This window comes from Acomys russatus, chromosome 19, assembly GCF_903995435.1.
Source record: "Acomys russatus chromosome 19, mAcoRus1.1, whole genome shotgun sequence".
Lineage (NCBI taxonomy): Eukaryota > Metazoa > Chordata > Mammalia > Rodentia > Muridae > Acomys > Acomys russatus.
Window position 1 is genome coordinate 62,071,941 of NC_067155.1, and position 23,019 is coordinate 62,094,959.

At 51.6% G+C, this 23,019-nt stretch overlaps 1 protein-coding gene across 1 annotated transcript in view; it reads left to right on the forward strand.

Annotated features, from left to right (window-relative positions):
* Nucleotides 1–23,019, forward strand: part of Acacb (acetyl-CoA carboxylase beta) — a 90,832-nt gene that overhangs the window by 6,000 nt on the left and 61,813 nt on the right. The window contains exons 2-11 of the mRNA XM_051161704.1: nt 5,070–5,202; nt 9,724–9,862; nt 12,315–12,424; nt 12,651–12,732; nt 13,761–13,859; nt 15,316–15,425; nt 15,549–15,659; nt 19,460–19,669; nt 19,863–20,033; nt 21,067–21,276. Coding sequence (XP_051017661.1) covers nt 5,070–5,202; nt 9,724–9,862; nt 12,315–12,424; nt 12,651–12,732; nt 13,761–13,859; nt 15,316–15,425; nt 15,549–15,659; nt 19,460–19,669; nt 19,863–20,033; nt 21,067–21,276 — 1,375 coding nt within the window. The remainder of the gene's footprint in view (nt 1–5,069; nt 5,203–9,723; nt 9,863–12,314; nt 12,425–12,650; nt 12,733–13,760; nt 13,860–15,315; nt 15,426–15,548; nt 15,660–19,459; nt 19,670–19,862; nt 20,034–21,066; nt 21,277–23,019) is intronic.

Consider the following 23,019-nt stretch of genomic DNA (forward strand, 5'->3'; position numbering starts at 1 on the left):
TGTATCCATTCTGTATATGCTGCCTGCACGTTAGTTATTCAGTGCCGCTCAGGGTTGCCTCATCGCCATTGTGTTACCGTGCTATTTCTGCTCAGGTAACCTTTCTTTTTCTTTTCTGTTCTTTCTTTCCTTTGTTTTGTTTTCTTTTTTCAAGACAAGGTTTCTCTGTGTAGCCTTGACTGTCCTGGACTTGCTTTGGAGACCAGGCTGGTCACAGAGATCTACCTGCCTCTGCCTCCTGAGTGCTGGGATTAAAGGTGTGTGCCAGGCTGGCCTGAGTACCTTAAACTCCTGACCCTCCTGCCTCTACTTTCTGAGTGCTGGGTCACAGTGTTCAGGCATCAATACAAAAGCCTGCCATATCAGCCTTGCTTGAGGTCAGTGTGCTGTCTTCCTAAAAGGCCAAATAGTCAATACTTTCAGATTTGTGACAATATAGCCTCTTATCGCTACTCACTGCTGTTTTCTGTGGCAGCAGCCACACAGTTAAATGGGCCTGTCTGTGTTCCTCTAAGGGACCCGAAACAGGACCTTTATATAATTCCTTACGGTGTCACAATATAGACTCCTTCAGACCCCCTCCCTCCCCTACAACTTGAATCTGTTAAATCCACTCTCAGCAGATTGAGTTTGGCCCAGAGGCCCTGTTTGCTCACCCTTGATCTCGTATCATCCCAGAAGGCATCTGGAGGGTGCCTCCCGAGTGTTGGGCTGGTGAGACAGCTCAGCAGGTAATTCCCAGAATCTACACGGTAGAAGGAGAAAACTGGCTCCCAAAAGTTGCTCTCTGACCTCTCCACGTGCATGGAAGTACATGCAGCCTACCCCCAAATAAATTAATAAATGCATCTAATTAAATTAATTAAAAATTTAAATAGAAATCACCAAAGGTCTACTTATCTGGTATCCTAGTTGTTCATAAGATTTATTTTTATTTCTATGTGTGTGTCTGTATGTGCTCTGTGTGTGTGCATGCACACATCCATGTGTACATGTGTGCACAGGTGTGCATGCCAAAGCACCCCTGTGGAGGCCAGGACAACTTGAGTGAATTGTTTCATCCCCTCCACTTTGTGGGTTGAGGGGCTCAGACTTAGGTCATCAGGTTGGCTGGCCCTTCTCGAACTTATTTTGTTGAGACTTTCCATGTGGTTCAGGGTGGCCTTGAACTCACAATCCTCCTGTCTCTGAGGTGCTGGAATTTCATGTGTGTACCACCACTCCCCTCTTCAGATCCCTGCGAGAGGAGGCACAGGGTACTTACTAGAGGGGCATCCAGGGTCGTGTAGGTGGTAGGCGGCTGATTCTGGATTAGAAGCTTGAGGGGGTGCTCCAGGCCACTCGGGGTTCCTAGCTGGAGCTCTACTGGTGCTTGGGGACCATCCTGTGCATTATACGGGGTTGAGCAATGTCTCTGGTCTCCAGCACACATCCTCCTGGGGAGCAGAAGCGCCTTGCTTGACAGCTCCCATGTCCACACTCTTTTTTTTTTTTTTTTTTTTTTTTTTTTTTTTGGTTTTTCGAGACAGGGTCTCTCTATGTAGCCTTGGCCATCCTGGACTCACTTTGTAGACCAGGCTGGCCTCGAACTCACAGCGATCCGCCTGCCTCTGCCTCCCGAGTGCTGGGATTAAAGGCGTGCGCCACTACGCCCGGCTGCCCATGTCCACACTCTTATTTCCAGAAGCGACGTTGCAGTGTTTGTCTTTGTGCCCTAATCAATATTTGGATAGGGTTGGATTGCCAGCTCTGCCACTCGCTGGCTGCACGACTTGAGGTCAGCTGACCTCTCTGAACCTCTGTCTCATTACTGAGAAGAGATGGCAGCCTCTCCTTCACAGAGAGGGAAGAAGGCAGCGGGAAGTTCCAGGGCACCGTACGCCCTTGAAAACATTGAATTCCTCTCCTCCCAGGACAGCGCCGCTTGGTCTCATGCCCAGCAGCTGACTGAGCCTGGTGTTTGGCTGGCATCTTTGCTGTTGATTGTTACTCAAAGCCATTTCCAAAGCCACTGTGGAACATTTCGGCCCTCACCCCCCCGTCCTTCTGTGTAAGGTCAAGGCTTAGCTGGGTATAGGGACAGCTGGCTCCAGTGCCAGGGGAAGGTCGTCTGTCTGGAGGCAACGGTGTTTGACCTTCAGCATTGTCAAAGAGAATCAAAATAGCCCGGAGAAGGGGCCTGACACGAGGTCATGGCTGCATCCTTGCCTGCCCCCTTGGCTGTCTGCAGGGATGTGTTTGCAACCTACCTAATGAAAGGATTCTGTCAGCAGCCTAAAATCATAGTGATGCCACAGATGGCTCTGGACCCCAAAATGGAGTTTTTTTCTTTTTCTTTTTTTTTTTTTTTTTTTGGTTTTTCGAGACAGGGTTTCTCTGTGTAGCCTTGGCCATCCTGGACTCACTTTGTAGACCAGGCTGGCTTCGAACTCACAGCGATCCGCCTGCCTCTGCCTCCCGAGTGCTGGGATTAAAGGCGTGCGCCACCACGCCCGGCCCGGAGTTTTTTCTTTATTGCACATTTCTTTTTTTTTTTTTTTTTTTTTTTTTTTTGGTTTTTCGAGACAGGGTTTCTCTGTGTAGCCTTGGCCATCATGGACTCGCTTTGTAGACCAGGCTGGCCTCGAACTCACAGCGATCCGCCTGCCTCTGCCTCCCGAGTGCTGGGATTAAAGGCGTGCGCCACCACGCCCGGCTTATTGCACATTTCTACCAAGTCGCATGGTGTGGAAGGGTTGTGTGTCTGAGAGCGGCAGGAGCCTGACTTTCTGACGCAGGACGACTTCAGCCTGTCAGGGAAGGTCGTGGAAGGCAAGGGCGGGGACCTTGTGGAATGGGTTCGGTGAGCAGTGTGTTGCTCCTGTTGGCTAAGGAACAGGTGGACCTGACGCCCCTGGTGTGACAGTTTATTCAGGGTGCACCAGCCCCCCACGGAGCCCTTTGCTTACCCTGTGCTGATGACCTGGGCAGCCTTGCTTAATCCTGGGTAAACATGCTGCCCTGTTGAAGGGTGTGTGTGCTGTTGTCCCCATATTCCAGGTGGGGAAACTGAGTACTTCCGGGGACAGTGGGGGTAGCTATGGCTTTGGAAACAAAGAGATCATTCAGGAGAGGGCATCTGGACTGGGGACATGGCTAGGTCAGGATCGTAAGTTGAGGGACCCAATTTTGACTCCACCAAACCCTTATAAAAATAACTGTTGGGCTGGAAAGATGGCTCAGAGGTTAAAGGCACTGACTACGCCTCCAGAGGTCCTGAGTTCAATTTCCAGTAACCACATGGTGGCTCACAACCATCTATAATGTGATCTGATTCCCTCTTCTGGCCTGCAGGTGTACATTTCATTGTATTTATTTATTTGGTGCATGTTCATGTGTACATGCATGCGTACGGTGTACATATGGGTTCGTGTGTACATGTGTGTGCACGTGCACATGTGTGCATGTATGTGTGTGCATGTGCCATGGCACCCTGTGAAGGTAAGAGGACAGTTTTTAAGAGTTGGTTCTTGTGTTCTACCAGGTGGGTCCTGGGGATTGAACTCAGATCGTCAGGCTTGGGAGCAGGTGTCTTTACCCACTGAGCCATCCTGTCTTCTTGTAATACGTTTTTTCTTTTTTTCTCTCTTTCTTTTCAAGACAGGGTTTCTCTGTGTAGCCTTGGCTATCCTGGACTCGCTTTGTAGACCAGGCTGGCCTCGAAATCACAGCGATCCACCTGCCTCTGCCTCCCAAGTGCTGGGATTAAAGGTGTGTGCCACCACGCCTGGCCTTTTCTTTTGTTTTCACATTTTTAAGTTTACTAAACCCTCAGCAGTTGGTTATCCACAACTGTCTATAAAGGTTTCTTTTCTTTTTTTCTTTTTTCTTTTGCTTTGTTTTATTTTTTTCTTGAAGACAGGGTTTCTCTGTGTAGCCCTGGCTGTCCTGGTACTCACTCTGTAGACCAGGATGGCCTCAAACTCAGAGATCCGCCTGCCTCTGCCTCCTGAGTGCTGGGATTAAAGGCAAAGGCACGAGCCACCACCCTCTGCAAGTTGTCTTTTTAAAAAAGATTCTGTTCATTTTTGTTTTATACCATGAGTGTTCACTTCCGCATATGTCTGTGCAGCATGTGTGTGCAGTGCCCACAGAGGCCAGAAGAGGGCGTCAGATTCCCCGAACTGGAGTTCCAGACAGTGGGAGGACCTGGGTCCTCTGCAGGAGCATGCAGTCCTCTGAGCCTGCAAGTCTCTCCAGCCCCTGCCTGGGTGCCAGGTGGACCCTCCCTCTTCCTGGCAGGAGCCGTTCTTCCGGGCCTAGGCTAGGAAGGAAGGTGTGTTTGTGTGTGCAGGAAGGAACACTGAGCTGCAAGGACAACTGTGCTGCGTTTCCTAAGAGTTGTTTTCAGTGGACTCGGCGCGTGGTGCACGCCTTTAATTCCAGCCTGATTGGGAGACGGAGGCAGAGGCCAGCCGGGTCTACAAAGTCAGTCTAGGACAGCCAAGGCTACTGGAAAAACAAAACAAAACAAAATAAATTTGTTTTCAGCTTTTAATAAAATAAAAGTTTTATATGAAAAGTTGGTGAAAGCTATGCATACTGAATTTGGCAGGTGTTAGATGCAGAACCAGGATGTGTGTCTCCCCTTCCTGGTCACAGGCCACCTGTCCCTGTTGTAAGTTCCCAAATCAGGGACATGTTGAGTAAAAGTTGAGTTACCACAGGGCAGCGGCACAGGCTCGTGGGACAGCATTCTGTGGCCTTGAGTCTCCTTGTGTTTCCATATTTCTCCTGTGTGTGTGTGTGTGTGTGTGTGTGTGTGTGCAGGGTATGCATGTGTGTGCGCAGGGCATATGTGTGTGCAAGGCATGTGTATGTGTGTGTGTACAGGGTGTGTGTGCAAAGTGTTGTAGAGGGTGTGTGTATGCATGTGTGTGTGTGTTGAGTGTGTGTGCACACACTCTCTCTGGCCATTGGCCAACACCAACGGCGCCAGGCTCCGAGTCTGTCTGGAGGCCCCAGGCCCCCCCCGCCATGGCTCCCCTCCCCAGGCCCCCCTCCATGGCCCCCCTCTTTCCTCTCTGCAGGCCCAGCATGTCTGGACTCCACCTGGTGAAAAGAGGCCATGAACACAAGAGACTGGACCTGCACAGAGACTTCACTGTCGCTTCCCCAGCCGAGTTTGTCACCCGCTTCGGAGGCAATCGGGTCATCGAGAAGGTAGAGGGGAGTCCTCTGTGCTGGTGGGGGTGGGATCGTGGGGTCCTCTGTGCTGGTGGGGGTGGACCCCTGGGGTCCCCTGTGTTGGTGGGGCCGTGGGGTCCTCTGTGCTGGTGGGGGTGGACCCCTGGGGTCCCCTGTGCTGGTGGGGATGGGACCATGGGGTCCTCTGTGCTGGTGGGGGTGGGGCCATGGGGTCCCCTGTGCTGGTGGGGGTGGACCCCTGGGGTCCTCTGTGCTGGTGGGGGTGGGGCCATGGGGTCCCGTGTGCTGGTGGCGGTGGGGCCGTGGGGTCCCCTGTGCTGGTGGGGGTGGGGCCGTGGGGTCCCCTGTGCTGGTGGGGGTGGGGCCGTGGGGTCCCCTGTGCTGATGGGGGTAGGACCATGGGGTCCTCTGTGCTGGTGAGGGTAGGACCGTGGGATCCTCTGTGCTGGTGGGGGTGGGACCGTGGGATCCCCTGTGCTGGTGGGGGTGGACCCCTGCGGTTCTCTGTGCTGGTGGGGGGTGGACCCCTTTCTTACTGGAGGCCCAGATCCAGGCCTGTTCTTCACAGGGAGAGTAGGCCTCCTCCTGGGACACTTGCTTGGGTGCTGAGTGGGTGCTTGGCTTGGGGAGCTTCTCACCCCTCTCCCCAGCATGGGTGGATTAGCCCATTCCTCAGAAGGGCCCTGGGCTTGGTCAGGAGGCTCTAGGTGCTTTGGGGTGTGAGGGCTATAGTGACGTCATGGATGGGTTGCAGCGATGTCATGGATACGCTATAGTGACACCATGGATGCGCTGCCTTGGCATCATGGATGTGCTGCAGTGACATCATGGATGGGCTGCAGTGACGTCATGGATGGGCTGCAGTGACGTCATGGATGGGCTGCAGTGACGTCATGGATGGGCTGCAGTGATGTCATGGATGGGCTGCAGTGACGTCATGGATGCGCTATAGTGACACCATGGATGCACTGCCTTGGCATCATGGATGTGCTGCAGTGACGTCATGGATGGGCTGCAGTGACGTCATGGATGGGCTGCAGTGATGTCATGGATGGGCTGCATTGGTGTCATGGATGGGCTGCAACTGAGCGAGTTCTGCCATGTGTGAGGTTGCCCTTGGTCCCTGCTCCTCCTCACAAAGCAAGCCTCTATCATGTTTTTCCTGCTACGTTCATGACAAGCTGTGACCCAGTGGTGGACATAGGTTGTCCAAGGTTGTAGCTTAGGAAGAGGAGCTAAGTTCCTCACTTTGCAAGTGAGGACAGCAAGGTACTGAGGACTGGTCACTCATGGGGATTTGAACCTGGCTCTCTAAGAACAGATCACTCATGGGGATTTAAACCTGGCTTGCCAAGGAGAGATCACTCATGGGGATTTGAACCTGGCTTGCTGGCTCCTCATCTTGCTCCCAACATTCAGATTTAGAGTCCCCTGGGAAAGATCTAGAAATTGTTTTGTTTGTTTTGAGACAGGGTTGTGTATCCCAGGTTGGCCTCAACCCCAGACGATGAATTGTACTTCTGACCACCTGCCTCTGGCTCACAATTGTGAGCCATGACACCACTCTGCGAGTGCTTGGCAGGAGCGTTCTTCCCACTGAGCCAACCCTTCACCTCCCACCCCCGAACCCTGCTTCTAGACACTGCATTTGGACTCACTGGGAAATTGTTTTGCAGCCAGCCCCACTGTGGGCTAGTATTGTGTTCTCAGAGTGTCAGTGCTAGCCTTAGGTAGTACCCCTGTGGGCTGGTGCTGCTTCCTCGGAGTGTCAGGGCTAGCCTTGGGTAGTACCCCTATGGGCTGGTGTTGCATTCTCAGAGTGTCACAGCTAGCCTTGGGTAGCCCCACTGTGGCTGCAATTGTGTTCTCCAAATGTCAGGGCTAGCCTCTAGTAGCCCCTCTGTGGCTGGTGTTGCCTTCTCAGAGTGTCAGGGCTAGCCTCAGATAGCCCCTCTGTAGCTGGTGTTGCCTTCTCAGAGTGTCAGGGCTAGCCTCAGATAGCCCCTCTGTGGCTGGTGTTGCCTTCTCAGAGTGTCAGGGCTAGCCTCAGATAGCCCCTCTGTGGCTAGTGTTGCCTTCTCAGAGTGTCAGGGCTAGCCTCAGATAGCCCCTCTGTGGCTGGTGTTGCCTTCTCAGAGTGTCAGGGCTAGCCTTTGCCCAGAGTTCTTGCACTTTCTGACTTAGGAATTGACCCTGGCTTGCCCTCAGTGCTGGAGTCCAGTGGGAAATGTCGTCCACTGGGGGATGAGAGGTGAAAGCTGTCCCCCGGCCCCCCAATGGGGCTCCCAGAGTGTGCCCTCCCCTACCACCCCAGCCCTTCCCTCTGGACCAAGCCTTGCTTCAGCAATGAGAAGGCCTCAGCTAGCCTGTCCTTGTTGCTTCCCAAGTGCTGTTCCCTACAGGGTGAGCAGGGCCGTGTACTTGGGCCAGGAGCCTTGGCTGAAGCCTCAGGCAGGTCACAGGTGTGAGCCTCCCCATCTGTGTGACAGAGACTGTACATCCCAAGTTGCTGAGGAGTCCGGCCCTCAGCAGCAAGGCCAGGACTGGAAGCGGGGGTGGGGGTGGGGCTACACACAGGACGGAATAGCTCTGTGAGTGAGAGCTTGAGACCAGAGGCCTAATTGCTTTTGGAAGTTTGTATTCTTTATTTCTTCTGAGACAGGGTCTCATTGTGTTCCCAGGCTACTCAAGACCTTGAAATTCTTGCTCAGTTTCTAGACTGTGCCTGGATCTGGCCCCCACCTCCCAACAGGGTCTCTCTCTATGTAGCTCTGGCTGTCTTGGAACTCACTATGTAGACCAGACTGGCCTCAAACTCACAGATACCTGCCTGCTTCTGCCTCCCAAGTGCTGGAAGTGTGTGTGTGTGTGTGTGTGTCCCATTATGCTTGGCTCAAAAGAGTTGCATATCTTATATGTGAGAGTGTTTAGCATGTGTATGTACCATGTGCATGCAGTTTCCGCAGAGGCCAGAAGAGGGCATCGGATTCCCTGGAACTGGAGCTACAGATGATTATGTAAGAGCTGCCCTGTGGGTGTGGGTGCTGAGAACTGACCCTGGGTCCTCTGGGAGTGCAGCTAGTGCTCTTAACCACTGAGCCATCTCTCCAGGCCTGAGAGATTTTAATTACTTAGTTGTCTTTCTTTAGTGTTGAGCAGTCAAACTCCATTCTGTGTAAATACCCCACTACTGAGCTACGCCCTCAGCTGCATATATTACGTGTGTGTGTGTGTGTGTGTGTGTGTGTGTGTGTGTGTGTGTGTGTGTGTAGTTATTGTTGCCAGGTGTGGTGGCGCACGCCTTTAATCCCAGCGCTGAGGAGGCAGAGGCAGGTGAATCTCTGTGAGTTCGAGGCCAGCCTGGTCTACAAAGCGAGTTCCAGGATAGCCAAGGCTACACAGAGAAACCCTGTCTTCAAAAAACAAACAAACAAATGGGCTGGAGAGACGGCTCAGAGGTTAAGAGCGCTGGCTGCTCTTACAAAGGTCCTGAGTTCAATTCCCAGCAACCACATGGTGGCTCACAACCATCTAGAATGTGATCTGGTGCCCTCTTCTGGCCTGCAGGTGTACATGCAGGAAGAACACTGTAAACAAATCTTTAAAAATAGAAAAATAAAAAAACAAACAACATAGTTCCTGTTAAAGGGTTTTTTGAGAATATCACACGTGGCACCTTCATCCTAACTACATCGCCCTCCATTTCTCCTTTAACTTTTCTGTGTCCCCCTCTCCCGAATTCATGACCTTTTCATTAATTATTACACACACACACACACACACACACACACACACACACACACACACACACACACACTACTGAGCCCATTCAATGCTGCTCGTAATTACAGATTCCCAGAGTTACCACCACTTGGGACTGGACAACTTAAGCAGGAAGGAAGGAGCGCCCCCTGGAGGGGACAGACTCTCTTCCTCTCAGCAGCCATTGGCTCCTTCATCTAGGGCCGGGACCTTGTGGAATTCCTCCGTCCCTATTTCTTAGCAGGCATAAGATATTATTTTATTATTATATATTTTATTACAAATAAATTTATTAGAAACACATTATATATCACACATTAATACACACCAGCACGCATATGTTAGTATATTAATACACTATATTATTTAACTATGTATACATATATTGATATGTTGTGTTAATGTATTGATGTGTACATATATGGGAGTCTGCGCACAATAATATATTAAAATAGGCTCATTATATATTATGTTGCACATAAACTATATATTATTGATTTATCAAGACAGGGTTTCTCTGTGTAGCCTTGGCTGGCCTGGAATTTGCTCTGTAGACCAGGCTGGCCTTGAACTCTCAGAGATCTACCTGTATCTGTTTTCTGAGTGCTTGACAATTTCGAAAAACCAAATCAGAGACTTTGGGACGCAGAAGAGGCCGAGGGGCCCTGTGAAGTACGGGTCTGGAGAGACGTGGGTTTGAGCCCGCCTCTGACCCTCGCTGGGCGTGTGACCCTGAGGACGGGGCTTGACTCCTCCCCCGGGTGATGCCTTCAGGTGCTCATCGCCAACAATGGCATCGCAGCGGTCAAGTGTATGCGCTCCATCCGCCGCTGGGCCTATGAGATGTTCCGCAACGAACGCGCCATCCGCTTCGTCGTCATGGTGACGCCTGAGGACCTTAAGGCCAACGCAGGTACCTGAAGTTGGCCTCTCAGCTCCATGCTTTCTGGTCTCTGCCTGCCCGCACCTCCTCCATCCTGCCCAGGCAGGTCCATCCTGGGCCCCAGAGATACAGAATTTCTAGCTGTTAATGTGGGTTTTGTTTGTTTGTTTTGCATGCACATGTCTGTGTGTGCACGTGTGCATGCGTGTGTGTGTGTGTGTGTGTGCATGCGTGTATGTGTGTGTGTGTGTGTGTGTGTGCATGCATATGAATCTTTACTATAGAACATGTAGGCATCACTATAGCATCTTGAAGCAAAATGAATTAGTTTCTTCCCCTTGCCCACTTCTCCCTTGTTCTCACAATCCCCTCCCTCCCATCCCCACAACCCTTTCTTTAGCTGTTCTTCCTGCAGCCCTGTGTGCTGTGTTTTATTTGTTAATTTCTCTTACTTATTTGCCTTCGGTCCTGTTGAAACGCAACATACTGTAAAAATCACTGTCAACTCTTTGTTTTAAATCCTTTCGTTGACCCTCCTCCATCAGCATCCAGAGTGACCTCTGAAAGCCGTGCCTCAGAGCCCGCAGTGCCCTTCCTGGTGCCAGCAACCTCATCACTGTCCCCAGTCCCTCGAGAACACAGGCTGGGCTCTGCACAAACATGGCCTGGCGTCATACTTGGTCCCAGTTAACAGACACGGCAGTAGAGGCACAGGGACACAAGTTCATCATTTGCATATCGTCCCACGGCCGGCACATGCCATTCTCCTGCGGGGCCTCCTGTCACGCCACACTGATATTCTCCATATAGTTTGCCTCCTGTTGGCTCCGGCTCCAATTTGTTCCTCTTGCTGAGTCTTGGGTTCTGGACCACACGTATCTTGCTCTCACAGCCGGATTATGCTGCTTCTCAAAGCACTCGGCGTAACCTCCCCGTACCCCATCTCCCTCTCGGCAGCACCCCCACACCATCCCAGGCTTCTCAGGGAGAAGCTAGGTCAGTTTCCTCTGGCACGGAGCCCTGTTGGTAGCTCTGTTCATCTTCTCTGACATTAAAAGAACTCGGAGAAGACAAGGTGGCTGAAGACTGGTTGGTCCCTGCAGCACGGGGACCTCCCCGGCGACTGATGCTCATGGCTCCACAGACACTGGGAGCAGCAGGGGGTGAGGACCAGCCATGCTTGACTTTTTGTTCTGTTTTGTGTCTGTACCTGGAAATTCCACTGCAGACGTTTTTCATGATCTTGGGGAACTCCACAGTCCGATGCATCAACCTTCATCTTCGGATTGGCTCTGAACTTATGGTCCAAACAGTGCTAGGTGACTATCCTTCACTCTGTCCCCCGCCCCCCCCCTCCATCCTTGCTGTTTTCCATGAGTACATTTCTTTTTTTAAAGAAGATTTATTTATTTATTATATATGCAGTGCTCTTCCTGCATGTAGACCTGCAGGCCAGAAGAGGGCACCAGGTCTCATTACAGATGGTCGTGAGCCACCATGTGGTTGCTGGGGATTGAATTCAGGACTTCTGGAAGAGCAGCCAGTGCTCTTAAACTCTGAGCCATCTCTCCAGCCCTACCACAAGTACATTTCTAAGGAAAGAAATCTGTTCACACCTGTAATCCGGCCCATGGGAGGCTGAGGCAGGAGGGTCAAGCATTCAAGGCTAATCTGGATACAAAAATCCTGTTTCAAAAACAAAAGCAAGCAAACAAACAAGGCAGTCAGGGCGGGATTCCACCAGAAGAGCTCGTCAGGGGGCGAAGTTCACAGGGAGCAGATTGAGCTTCCAGAGCCCACAGGGAGGAAGGGGAGTTGTCCATGAGCCTGCAGTCTGTGATTTCAAGGTGAACGTTTTTTGGGGTGTCCCCAGGAATTGGCACAGATTCAACCCCATACAAAGTGGTTTTGGTTCTAAATTCTGTTTATGTACTTTTTACATACAATAAGAAATACAGATGTAGCTCAGCTGGTAGAGTACTTGTCTGACGTGCGCGGAGCCCCACGTTCGAGTCCTCACGACACAAAGTCCCCAGCACGGTGGTGCATCTCTGTAATTCCAGTCCTTGGGAGGTACAAGCAGGAAGCTCGGAACTTCAAGGTTCATCTTCGGCTTCATCGAATTGAGGCTAGCCTGGGCTGCAAGTGGGTCGGTCCCCAAACGAACAAATACTCTATTGTTTAACGATAAAGCGTTAAGACAAATCTTAAGTAGGAATAGCAGCCATCCTGACTTTCCCCCTTTTATTCTAAGGCACAACTATGGCCGTATAGCTAAAACTCCGATTTCCTTCTGGTGTGTGTGTGTGTGTGTGTGTGTGTGTGTGTGTGTGTGTGTTTGCGTGTGTGTGTGTACGTGTGTGCACGTGTGTGCACGTTACCCATTGTCACCACATCGTCTTCACCGTTGTGCGTGGGCAGAACGCGTTGCACCTCGCTGTTCTATGGGCGACTCTTCCCGCTTTCTCCGGTTTCATTGTAGAGTACATCAAGATGGCGGATCAGTACGTTCCTGTCCCGGGAGGACCCAACAACAACAACTACGCCAACGTGGAGCTGATCATAGACATCGCCAAGCGAATCCCTGTGCAGGTGACCGGCCACAGCTCCCAAGGGCGGGGCGGGGGCGGGGATGTGGGGGCGGGGCCTGGGTCGGGGGGCGGGGTCAGGGGCGGGGTGGGGATGAGGGCGGGGTCAGGGTCGGGATCACCCCATCCTATGGTTCTTGGTGGTCTGGTGGGATGCAGCAGGGAGTGTTGGGTGCAATGGCAGGTGGGGCCTGGGGGGCCGATCTTCGTTCACCCCTCTGTGTTTGCAGGCCGTGTGGGCTGGCTGGGGTCACGCTTCGGAGAACCCCAAACTTCCGGAGCTGCTGTGCAAGCACGAGATTGCTTTCCTAGGTAGAGTGTTGGGATGGTGCTGGGTCAGTGTGCCTGTCTTGCACTGTTCTTCAGAGCGGAGATCAGGTTGCTTCCTCTTGAGGCGCAGACAGCAGGGGTGGCAGGCAGGCAGTGAGTGGACCGGACTATGGCAACAGGAACCACTGCTGTGGCTGTTGCAATGAAGTGATGCTGTGGGCAGCAGGGCCTGTTGGTATTAAGGAACTAGCCAGGTTGGCCCAAGGGTCACGTGTCTGAGAGGGCCGTATCTTTGGGCTGCTTTTTGAAGGACTAAAGCCCCTCACTTTTTTGTTAGGTAAAATGACTCCTAGTTCTGATGTCTGACCTGTGGGTTTCAGGACTTTCATTTGTCGCCATGTTGGTCAGCTTTGCATATGCAGAGGCAGTCCTGTGTCCCTCAGGATTTGGGTTCCAGGAGCACCCACAGACATTGATGCCCCTTCTATAAAGCAACACAGCCTCTGTGACTGGTTCAGCGTCCGGGCTGGGTCACATAATATCAGTTAGGGAGGTGAGACCAGAAAAAAAAGTCGGTACAGGTTCTGTCCAGATGCAACCCAAAATCTTTCCAGTCCACGGTCATTGTATACTCTGTGCTGGATTCGGAGTGGAACAGAGCAGAGTATCCGGTTAAAGATGAAGGACTTCACGAGGGGAGGCTGGTTGCACAGGCCGAGCTGTCCTGCCTGTCACAGGGAATGCTCGCTGTGCCACCATCTGGTTCTTTGAGCCTCTAGTTTGACTCCTTCCTGCCGGGTTTTGAATCTTTCCAAAGTGAGTCTTTGCGTCAGCCACACAGCTTGGTTTTCACTTGGGTCAGGGTTACGGCCTACATGCTGGTAGCGGCCTCCTGGCTCCTGACCTGCGCAGTAGCAGCCTCTTGGCCGCTGAGGGCCGGAGCAGAGACCTGAGAATGTTCCTCTCTCTCCTCGCTCTCCTGGCCTGGCCACCCACCGTGCCCTGGGTTAGCACTTAGCTCTGCCTGTCAGCGGCTGACTCCATCCTATTTTCCCACCCTGCCCCTGCAGGTCCCCCCAGTGAGGCTATGTGGGCCCTGGGAGACAAGATTGCCTCCACCATCGTAGCCCAGACGTTGCAGATCCCAACCCTGCCCTGGAGTGGAAGTGGTAAGGGATCCAGCCCTTCGGGGTGATGGGAATGTGTCTGCTTAAAAATTATTTTGCTTAAAAATTTTAGAAATAAGAAATAAATAAGAAATGACTTCAGCTGGGTGTGGTGGCACACACTGTTAAGTCTCTGCACTTGGGAGGCAGAGGTAGGCGATCTCTGTGAGTTCGAGGCCAGCCTGGTCTACAAAGCAAGCCCAAAACAGCCAAGCTACACAGAGAGATCCTGTCTCGAGAACATACGAGAGACATGAAAATGGCTCAAGTCTGTAATCCCAGCGTTCGGGAGGCTCGGAGTGCACAGTGAGTCTCAGGCCAGCCTAGGCCAAAGTGTGAGACCTTGACTCAAAACATCACTACCACCACACACACACACACACACACACACACACACACACACTTACACACACATTTACACTTATACACACATACTCACACATACTTTAACACTAGGACTAACACACACATACTAACATATACACTCACATTTGCACACGCAGACTCTAACACTTGCACTAACGTACACACGCACACACTCACACTTACACACTCACACACTCGCACTAACACACACACACTAACACACACAAAAGAGGAAGAAAGAAGAGTCCTGCATGAGCCAATGTGGGGCACTTACTGGCACTATGGATGTTTCCTTTTCAGCCACTTTCTAGGCATGTCCTTTTAAAAACCAGATCTGGCTGGTGAGGTGGCTCAGCCAGGAAAAGAACTTGCTATCTAGCTGAGTTAGATCCCCAGAACCCAGCACAGACAGGATGTCATGGTGCGCACCTGAAACCTCAGCCCTCCTGTGTTGAGATAGGTGGGAAGCGGAGGCAGGAGAATTGTCTGGGAGCCCCAGGGCCAGCCCCAGATATAAGCTAAGTACTCTGTGATTTCTTTTTTAATTTAATTTTTTTTATTTTATGTACATTGGTGGTTTCGACTTCATGTATGTCTGTGTGAGGGTGTCGGGACCCTAGAACAGGAGTTACAGACAATAGTGAGCCACAGTGTGGGTGCCTGGTATTGAACCCAGGTCTTCTGGAAGAGTAGACAGTGCTCCTAACTGCTGAGCCGTCTCTCCAGCTCATTCTGTGACTGCCTTTGCATAATTATCATCTTTCTGTCCCAGTCAATAGACTTCGAGCCTTTTGAGACACCCATGTTACTCCTGTAGTGTTCGTGGTCCTGGGGACAGAATCCAGGCCCAGGCACATATGTTCACACTGTGCCCCTGAGCTTCTTTCTGAACTTTTGTGTTTGGTTTGCGATGGTCTCTAGGTTGTTGGGCTAGCTTAGAACACGGCATCCTCCTGCCTCGGCCCCCAAGTAGCTGGAATTGCAGGCTTGCACCCCACATGTGGAGCCTGTGCCAGATGCTGTCATGTGGCTACGCCGTTGGGCTGTGTTCCTGCTGTCCTCAGAAGGACACAAATCTCTTTGTCCCCTTCAGGTCTCACAGTGGAGTGGACAGAGGACAGCCGGCAGCAGGGCAAATGCATCAGTGTCCCAGAAGATGTTTATGAGCGGGGCTGCGTCAAAGATGTGGATGAAGGCTTGGAGGTAGCTGCCGGCTGTGCAGGGCCAGCGTGGGAGCTGCAGGCCAGCGTGGGACATAGCCTTCCCTCCACCCTGCTATTGGACTTGTGCCACCTTTAAAGGGGCCTCTTTGTCCGTTTCCTTCAGGCAGCAGCGAAAATCGGGTTTCCTTTGATGATCAAAGCTTCGGAGGGTGGAGGAGGGAAAGGAATCCGCAAGGCTGAGAGTGCAGAGGACTTCCCGATGCTTTTCAGACAGGTGAGCGCTTCTTGCCTTGTGCCTTCCTGCTTTGGGGGCTGCCTCAGGCCACTGTGGATGGTTGTGTCGATTAGCAATACCCTGTAAGGTCAGGAGGACACGTGCAGGAGCTGGGCTTATAGCTGGTTTTGTTATTGTTGTGTGTTTGCTTATTCATTGTGTGTGGGGTATGTGAGTGTATGTGAGCATGTGTGAGTGTGAGCATGTGTAGTGTGTGTGTGAGCATGTGAGTGTGAGCATGTGTGAGTGTGAGCATGTGAGCGTGAGAGCATGTGTGAGTGTGAGCATGTGTGTGAGCATGTGAGTGCCAGGGTTAAGGACGGTCAGAGGATACCGTAGTGAGGGTTTTGGTTCCTTTAAAAAACACAGAAATAGGGCTGGAGAGATGGCTCAGAGGCTCAGAGGCTAAGAGCACTGACTACTCTTCCAAAGGTCCTGAGTTCGATTCCCAGAAACCACATGGTGGCTCACAACCATCTATAATGAGATCTGATGCCCTCTTCTGGCATGCAGGTGTACATGCAAATAGAACACTGTATAAAATAATAAATAAATCTTAAACACACACACACACACACACACACACACACACACACACACACACACACACAGTAATAGCCAGGCGTGGTAGTTTATGCCTTTAATCCCAGCATTGAGAGGCAGAGGCAGGTGGATTGCTGAGAGTTCAAGGCCATCCTGGTCTACAAAGCGAATCCAGGACAGCCAAGGCTACACAGAGAAACCCTGTCTCGAAAAACAAAAACAAACAAAAAACACAGAAACATTCTAAGAATATGTTTTCATTTTAATCCCAGCTGCGGGATATGGGGCTGCTTTGGACTGTCGGAAGCAGCTGACTATGATTTGCCTTATGCTCTTGGTGGGGGCATGGTTTTGCCAGCTGCGGCTGTGATTGTGCGATGTTTGGAATTCTGGGGACTTTTCAGAGGGTAATAAATTCTAGGACCCTACGAGGGTTGTTGGGATGCTGGTTGGTTGTTGATTGCAGTTTGTTAAGTAGTTGTGCACAAAGAAGAAACAACAAGAAGAAATTAGGCATCCTAATAGTGAAAATTTGACTTGCCCTGAGGAACTCAGTGTCCCTCATCAGCAGGAAGTAGCCTAACCATAGCGTAACCCGCTTCCCTGACTCCTGACTTTATTCAGGGATCTCTTTCCTCTCTCTCTCTCTTTTTTTCCTCTCTTATGTAGTGTTAGGGGGTTGAAAGGGTAGACACAGGCTGGAGAAGGCGGAAGAAAGAAGAACCCACAGAGCAGCCAAAGCCAGCGACAGGGCACCGTCAGTTCTCAGGCCTCCGCCTGCTCGAGACAGGCTCTTTTTTTTTTTTTTTTTTTTTTTTTTTTTGGTTTTTCGAGACAGGGTTTCTCTGTGTAGCCTTGGCCATCATGGACTCGCTTTGTAGACCAGGCTGGCCTCGAACTCACAGCGATCCGCCTGCCTCTGCCTCCCGAGTGCTGGGATTAAAGGCGTGCGCCACCACGCCCGGCTCGAGACAGGCTCTTAATGTTTCTGCTGTCTCTCTGTAGGGGTGCTGGGACTGCAGACATTCATTCACTGCACTACTGCTTCTGTGGGTTCTGAGATTTGAACTTAGTTCCCCACACCACTAAGCCCCCTCCCCAGCTTCTTCCTTCCTTCCTTCCATCGTTCTTTCTTTCTTTCTTTCTTTTCTTTCTGCGGTGATGCTGGGGTGGGATCCCAAGGCCTCACACCTTCTAGGCAGTGCTCTCTGCCACTGAGCTACACACCCACCTTGTGTCCTTTTGAAGCAAATGTGCACATTGGGGCTCACAGAAGCCCGTGGCCTTTGCAGCATTTTCCTCTGATGGGCAGGTCTGTGAGTTAGGGTAACGCTGAAGTGACACCCTATTTGCACACAGGGTGTTTCGTAAGTCTTACAGTTTGGGCTTATGTTTTCAGGTGTCTAGAGGCTCAGTTTTTGCGTGGGCATGACCTCTGTGTCTACTTGCTTGTGGCAAGCTTTCCTCCTCGGCCTCCTTTCATCAGCAGTGTGCTCAAGCCCTGTTCCCCCAGGCTGCAGGTGCATAATAGACTGTGTGTTTTAATCGTACCGATCAGCTTTCATTTTTGGGTGAAGGGTGCAGGAGACTGAACCAGGGCTTGTGCACTCTGGACAAACACTCTGGCTTCAGTTTCAAACCTCTCCCCCTTTTTTGAGAAGGGTTTTATGTTGCTTGATAACCTCAACTCTTTTTTTTTTTTCCCTCTGAGACAAGGTTTTTCTGTGTAGCCTTGGCTGTTCTGGACTCACTTTGTAGACCAGGCTGGCCTCGAACTCACAGCAACCCACCTGCCTCTGCCTGCCCGAGGCTGATCACCTCAACTCTTTTTCTGTTTTTTTTTTTTTTTTTTTTTTGTTTGTTTGTTTCTTAAATTATTTTATGTGTGTGGGTGTTTTGTCTGCATGCATGTCTGTGCACCACGTGCCTGCCCGGTGCCCACAGAAACCAGAAGAGGCCTAGAACTGGAGTGAGACCCATGAGTGCCAGGCTGCACTGGGCCACAGAGTGAGTCCGAAGCCAGCTGGAGCTACAGTGAGACCATCTGCAGCAACAACAGAAGCCCCGCTCCAGAGAGGGACTTAATTAAGCCCACACACTTTGCATGCCCTGCCAAAAGCACTTTGGGAACTTGCTAGAAAGGCTTTCCTGTGGTCCTGCTCTCATCACGTGTGATAGCGTGATAATGGTTTTCACTGCCTTGCTGTGTCTGCTGAGCTGAGCGGGGCCTCAGGAAGAACTTCTGGAAACTGTGAACAGCAGCAGGGATGGTTCCCAACTGCTCTTCACCCAGATTCCCAGTCGCCCAGGTTCCTGCAGCCCAGAGGCGTGGGGGACGGGGTTTGTCTAAAGACGTATTCATTTTTGTTTTGTTCAAGATTTATTTATTTATTATGTATACAGTGTTCTGTCTGCATGTGTGCCTGCCTACCAGACGAGGGCACCAGATCTCATTATAGATGGTTGTGAGCCACCATGTGGTTGCTGGGAATTGAACTCAGGACCTCTGGAAGAGGCGACAGTGCTTTTAACCTCTGAACCATCTCTCCAGCCCCAACAAGTATTCTATGTGTTACTGCATGTGGAGGAGAAAAGTAGCTTGCAACCTTCCCCCAACCCCTAGGGGTCTGTATCTGATAGCTACAGCTGTGTATGTTTAAGCTGTTCGGCATGCTGCTCCATCCTGCATAGATTTGCTGGGGTGATTCTCATGGTCAACTTAGCCCACAGACCCATCATCTCACGTGCTTCTCTGTGTTTGGGAAGAATGCTGAGATTTCATTGAACAAGTTCCAAGTGCACAAAACGTTAATTATTACACCATGCTGTATGCCACACCCCCAGAAAACTGCTCAGCGAGTGGGATTTTGTTGTTTGTTTGTTTGTTTTGTGTTTTTGCTGTGTAGCCGAGGCTAGTCTTGAATTCCTCATGTAGCCCAGGCTGATCCTAAACTTATGACAATCTTCCTTTTTCAGCCTCTTGGATGCTGAGATTACAGGCGTGGACCACTGTGTGCCACTTAGTCAGGGAAATGTCGTCCTTTTACAGTGTTTGACTTAAAAACAGCGAGAAACATGTCTGTGGGAAGAAAAGTGAAAGTGAGGGAGGAATGGAGGTGGGCAGGAGCCCCTCCCCGTACCATCGCTTGTGTTTAATGTTCCCTTCTGAAAACGTCCAGAAGCTTCCAGAACTGGATTCTCTGGGGTCAGCGATGACCTGTGTTCCCCCCCCCCCCCCCCCCCCCCCGCCCCGACAGGTGCAGAGTGAGATCCCGGGCTCGCCCATCTTTCTCATGAAGCTGGCCCAGAACGCACGGCACCTGGAGGTCCAGGTGTTGGCAGATCAGTATGGAAACGCCGTGTCACTGTTCGGACGAGACTGTTCTATCCAGAGGCGGCACCAGAAGATCATTGAGGAGGCGCCGGCCACCATCGCTGCCCCTGCAGTGTTTGAGTTCATGGAACAGGTGCCTTTGGCAGAGTGGGATTGGGGTAGCTGGGCAGAAACTGGCTACAGCATGGTGGCTGAGGGTGTGTGTGTGTGTGTGTGAGAGAGAGAGAGATATCTCGGCATCACACAGATGTGTTTGTCACCGGTCACTGCGTCTCAGTGTGCACTGGGGAGGGAGCTGCTGGAGGCCCCTGGTCTCTGTCTTGCAGTGTGCTGTTCTCCTGGCCAAGACGGTGGGTTACGTGAGTGCCGGGACTGTGGAATACCTGTACAGCCAGGATGGCAGCTTCCACTTCTTGGAGTTGAACCCACGCTTGCAGGTGGAGCATCCGTGCACTGAAATGATCGCAGATGTCAACTTGCCGGCTGCACAGCTGCAGGTGAGGATCTGGGAAATGGGCCCTAGCCCTGGGAGGGTGCTTTCCCGACTCTGCTTTTTACAGAAAAGGAGGAAGATTCTCTTTTTCACTCGGCCTGAAGTTCCACCCTGTTTTGTAGGGAGAATGATCTACGAGTCGTGCTTTGGGGTTTGAACGGGTTTGTCTTATTAAGTGTGCAGAAAACAGGGGTGAAAGATAAGGCAGCAAGGAGCAGGACGACGGGGGCGCCTTAGATTAGACGCATGCGCCACCACGCATGGGCCACCACGCATGCGCCACCACGCATGGGCTACCACGCATGCGCCACCACGCATGGGCTACCACGCATGCGCCACCACGCATGGGCCACCACGCATGGGCCATCACGCAGGACCCCCCTGGGGAATCCAGGGACCAAAAGGTCTGCAGGAGCATTTGACCATTAAGAGGACCCCAGGCAGAACATGTTCTCCCTGGCAAGGCACCCCAGGCAGCTGTTCCCACCCTAGGCAGCCTGTTCCCACCCTAGGCAGCCTGTTCCCACCCAGGCAGCCTGTTCCCACCCTAGGCAGCCTGTTGCCACCCTAGGCAGCCTGTTCCCACCCCAGGCAGCCTGTTCCCACCCTAGGCAGCTGTTCCCACCCCAGGCAGCTGTTCCCACCCCGGGCCTGTCTGTACCACAGGATGAACAGTAGCTGAGGTCCCTGCTCTAGGGAGGTGGCTGGGAGTGACTGACCTCCCAGCTGTGCTCAGGGACATTGGTTTTGCTCCCACTGTTTGGTCTCCACTGTTTACTCTTCTTCAGTTCTCAAGGTCATGGCAACCTCACTCTTGGGCTGTGTTCTGTTTCCTTTTCACAGGGTCAGCTTGTCCTGGACAAGGGTTTGGGAGGACACTCTTAAGACAGAGGTGCTTGGATGTGAGAGGGAGGCTCAGTGTAGCTGAAATTGTTGACTGAGCCTCTTTCTTCATCACATCCACTGCTGTCCTCCCTGTCTCAGGGCCAGGGTCCTAGCAGACTGATCTGTGGGGATGGGTTTTTATTTCCGTTTAGATTGCCATGGGTGTGCCCCTGCACCGGCTGAAGGACATACGGCTTCTGTATGGAGAGTCCCCCTGGGGAGTGATCCCCATCTCTTTTGAGACCCCTTTAAGCCCTCCCATTGCCCGAGGTCACGTCATTGCGGCCAGGATCACCAGTGAGAACCCGGATGAGGCAAGTGTGGGCCCCGTGGTTCCTCCAACTGTAGACTCACAGCGGAAGGTGGGCGCTGCCTTTGTCTTGGAGTGGGTACCAGCACCTGGGCTTCTCAGCTTACACACAAGCAACTGAGGGTGGAAGCTGTGTGTGTCATGGCTTTGGGCTTGCTGGATGCACAGTGTATGCCAGGCTTCAACAAGACCCTTCCCACAGCTCATCGCTCGACCTCACCAGCATTGGTGGTCATATTACAGCCTGCTGGGCCCAGCTAAGCCACCCCGACTCTCCACAGGCAGCCTTGGAGCCCAAGTTCTTGGATTTCTGTTATCCAGTCCTCTCAGGAGCCCGAAGGCAGTCTCCTGTAGCCTGTTCTTCCTCCAGTCTTGGGAACAAAATGGCCGCCACCATGTTTACACGTCTTCTGGGGCTTACTGGTCTACCTGGCTTCATTGTTTGTGTTTTACTTTACTTTTGATCAAAGTTTTTTGTGTTTTGGTTTTTTTTTTTTTTTTTTTTTGCTTATGTTTGAGATAAGGACGTTCTATAATAACCCTGGCTGTCCTCTAACTGTGTCGACCAGGCTGGCCTCAAACTCCCAGAGGTCTGCTTGCCTCTGTCCCCTGAGTGCCACTGCACCCGGCTTCAGAGACATTTTTAATTGGGCAAGCTGGTGGGTGCCATGTGATGCTCCCATTCATGTGTGCATGCCTCTGTGTAATGTAATGTGTAAACCGTACTGCACCGAGGAACGTGGGGTGAGCCCTTCTTTTCTGTCCAGATCGTTGGCTGCCAACCAAACATCAGCTGTGGTGGACAGCAGGGTGGGTGGGACACTTAGCCACATCCTCAGCACCACATCTTAACTTTTAAAGAACAAGACTGTCCTTTTAGATATTCACGTATTGTTTGTGTGCGTGGGAACCATAGTGAGCAGACGGAGGTTAGAGGGCGGCTTGTGAGAGTCGGTTCTTTCCTTCTGTCCTGTGGAGCTGGGGCTGATCTCAAGTTATTGTGCTCCGCCTTCACCCAGAGCTGTCCAATGGGCCTTTCGGGGCTCCTTCCTTCCTTCTTTCCTTCCTTTCTTCTTTCTTTCCTTCCTTTCTTCTTTCCTTCCTTCCTTCTTTCTTTCCTTCCTACCTTCCTTCCTTCCTTCTTTCCTTCCTTCCTACCTTCCTTTCTTCCTTCCTTCCTTCTTTCCTTCCTTCCTACCTTCCTTCCTTCTTTCCTTCCTTCCTTCTTTCCTTCCTACTTCCTTCCTTCCTACCTTCCCTCCTTCCTACCTTCCTTCCTTCCCTCCTTCTTTCCTTCCCTCCTTCCTTCTTTCCTTCCTTCTTTCTACCTTCCTTCCTTCCTTCTTTCCTTCCTTCCTTCTTTCCTTTCTACCTTCCCTCCTTCCTTCCTACCTTTTTTCCTTCTTTCCTTCCTTCCTACTTTCCTTCCTTCCTTCCTTCTTTCCTTCCTACCTTCCTTCCTTCCTACCTTCCTCCTTCCTTCTTCCTTCCCTCCTTCCTTCCTACCTTCCTTCCTTCTTTCCTTCCTTTCTTCCTTCCTTCCTTCTTTCCTTCCTACTTCCTTCCTTCCTACTTCCTTCCTTCCCTCCTTCTTTCCTTCCCTCCTTCCTTCCTTCCCTCCTTCCTTCCTTCTTTCCTTTCTACCTTCCTTCCTTCCTTCTTTCCTTTCTACCTTCCTTCCTTCCTTCCTACCTTTCTTCCTTCTTTCCTTCCTTCCTACTTTCCTTCCTTCCTTCTTTCCTTCCTACCTTCCTTCCTTCCTCTTCTTCCTTCCCCCCTCTCCCTTCCTTCTTTC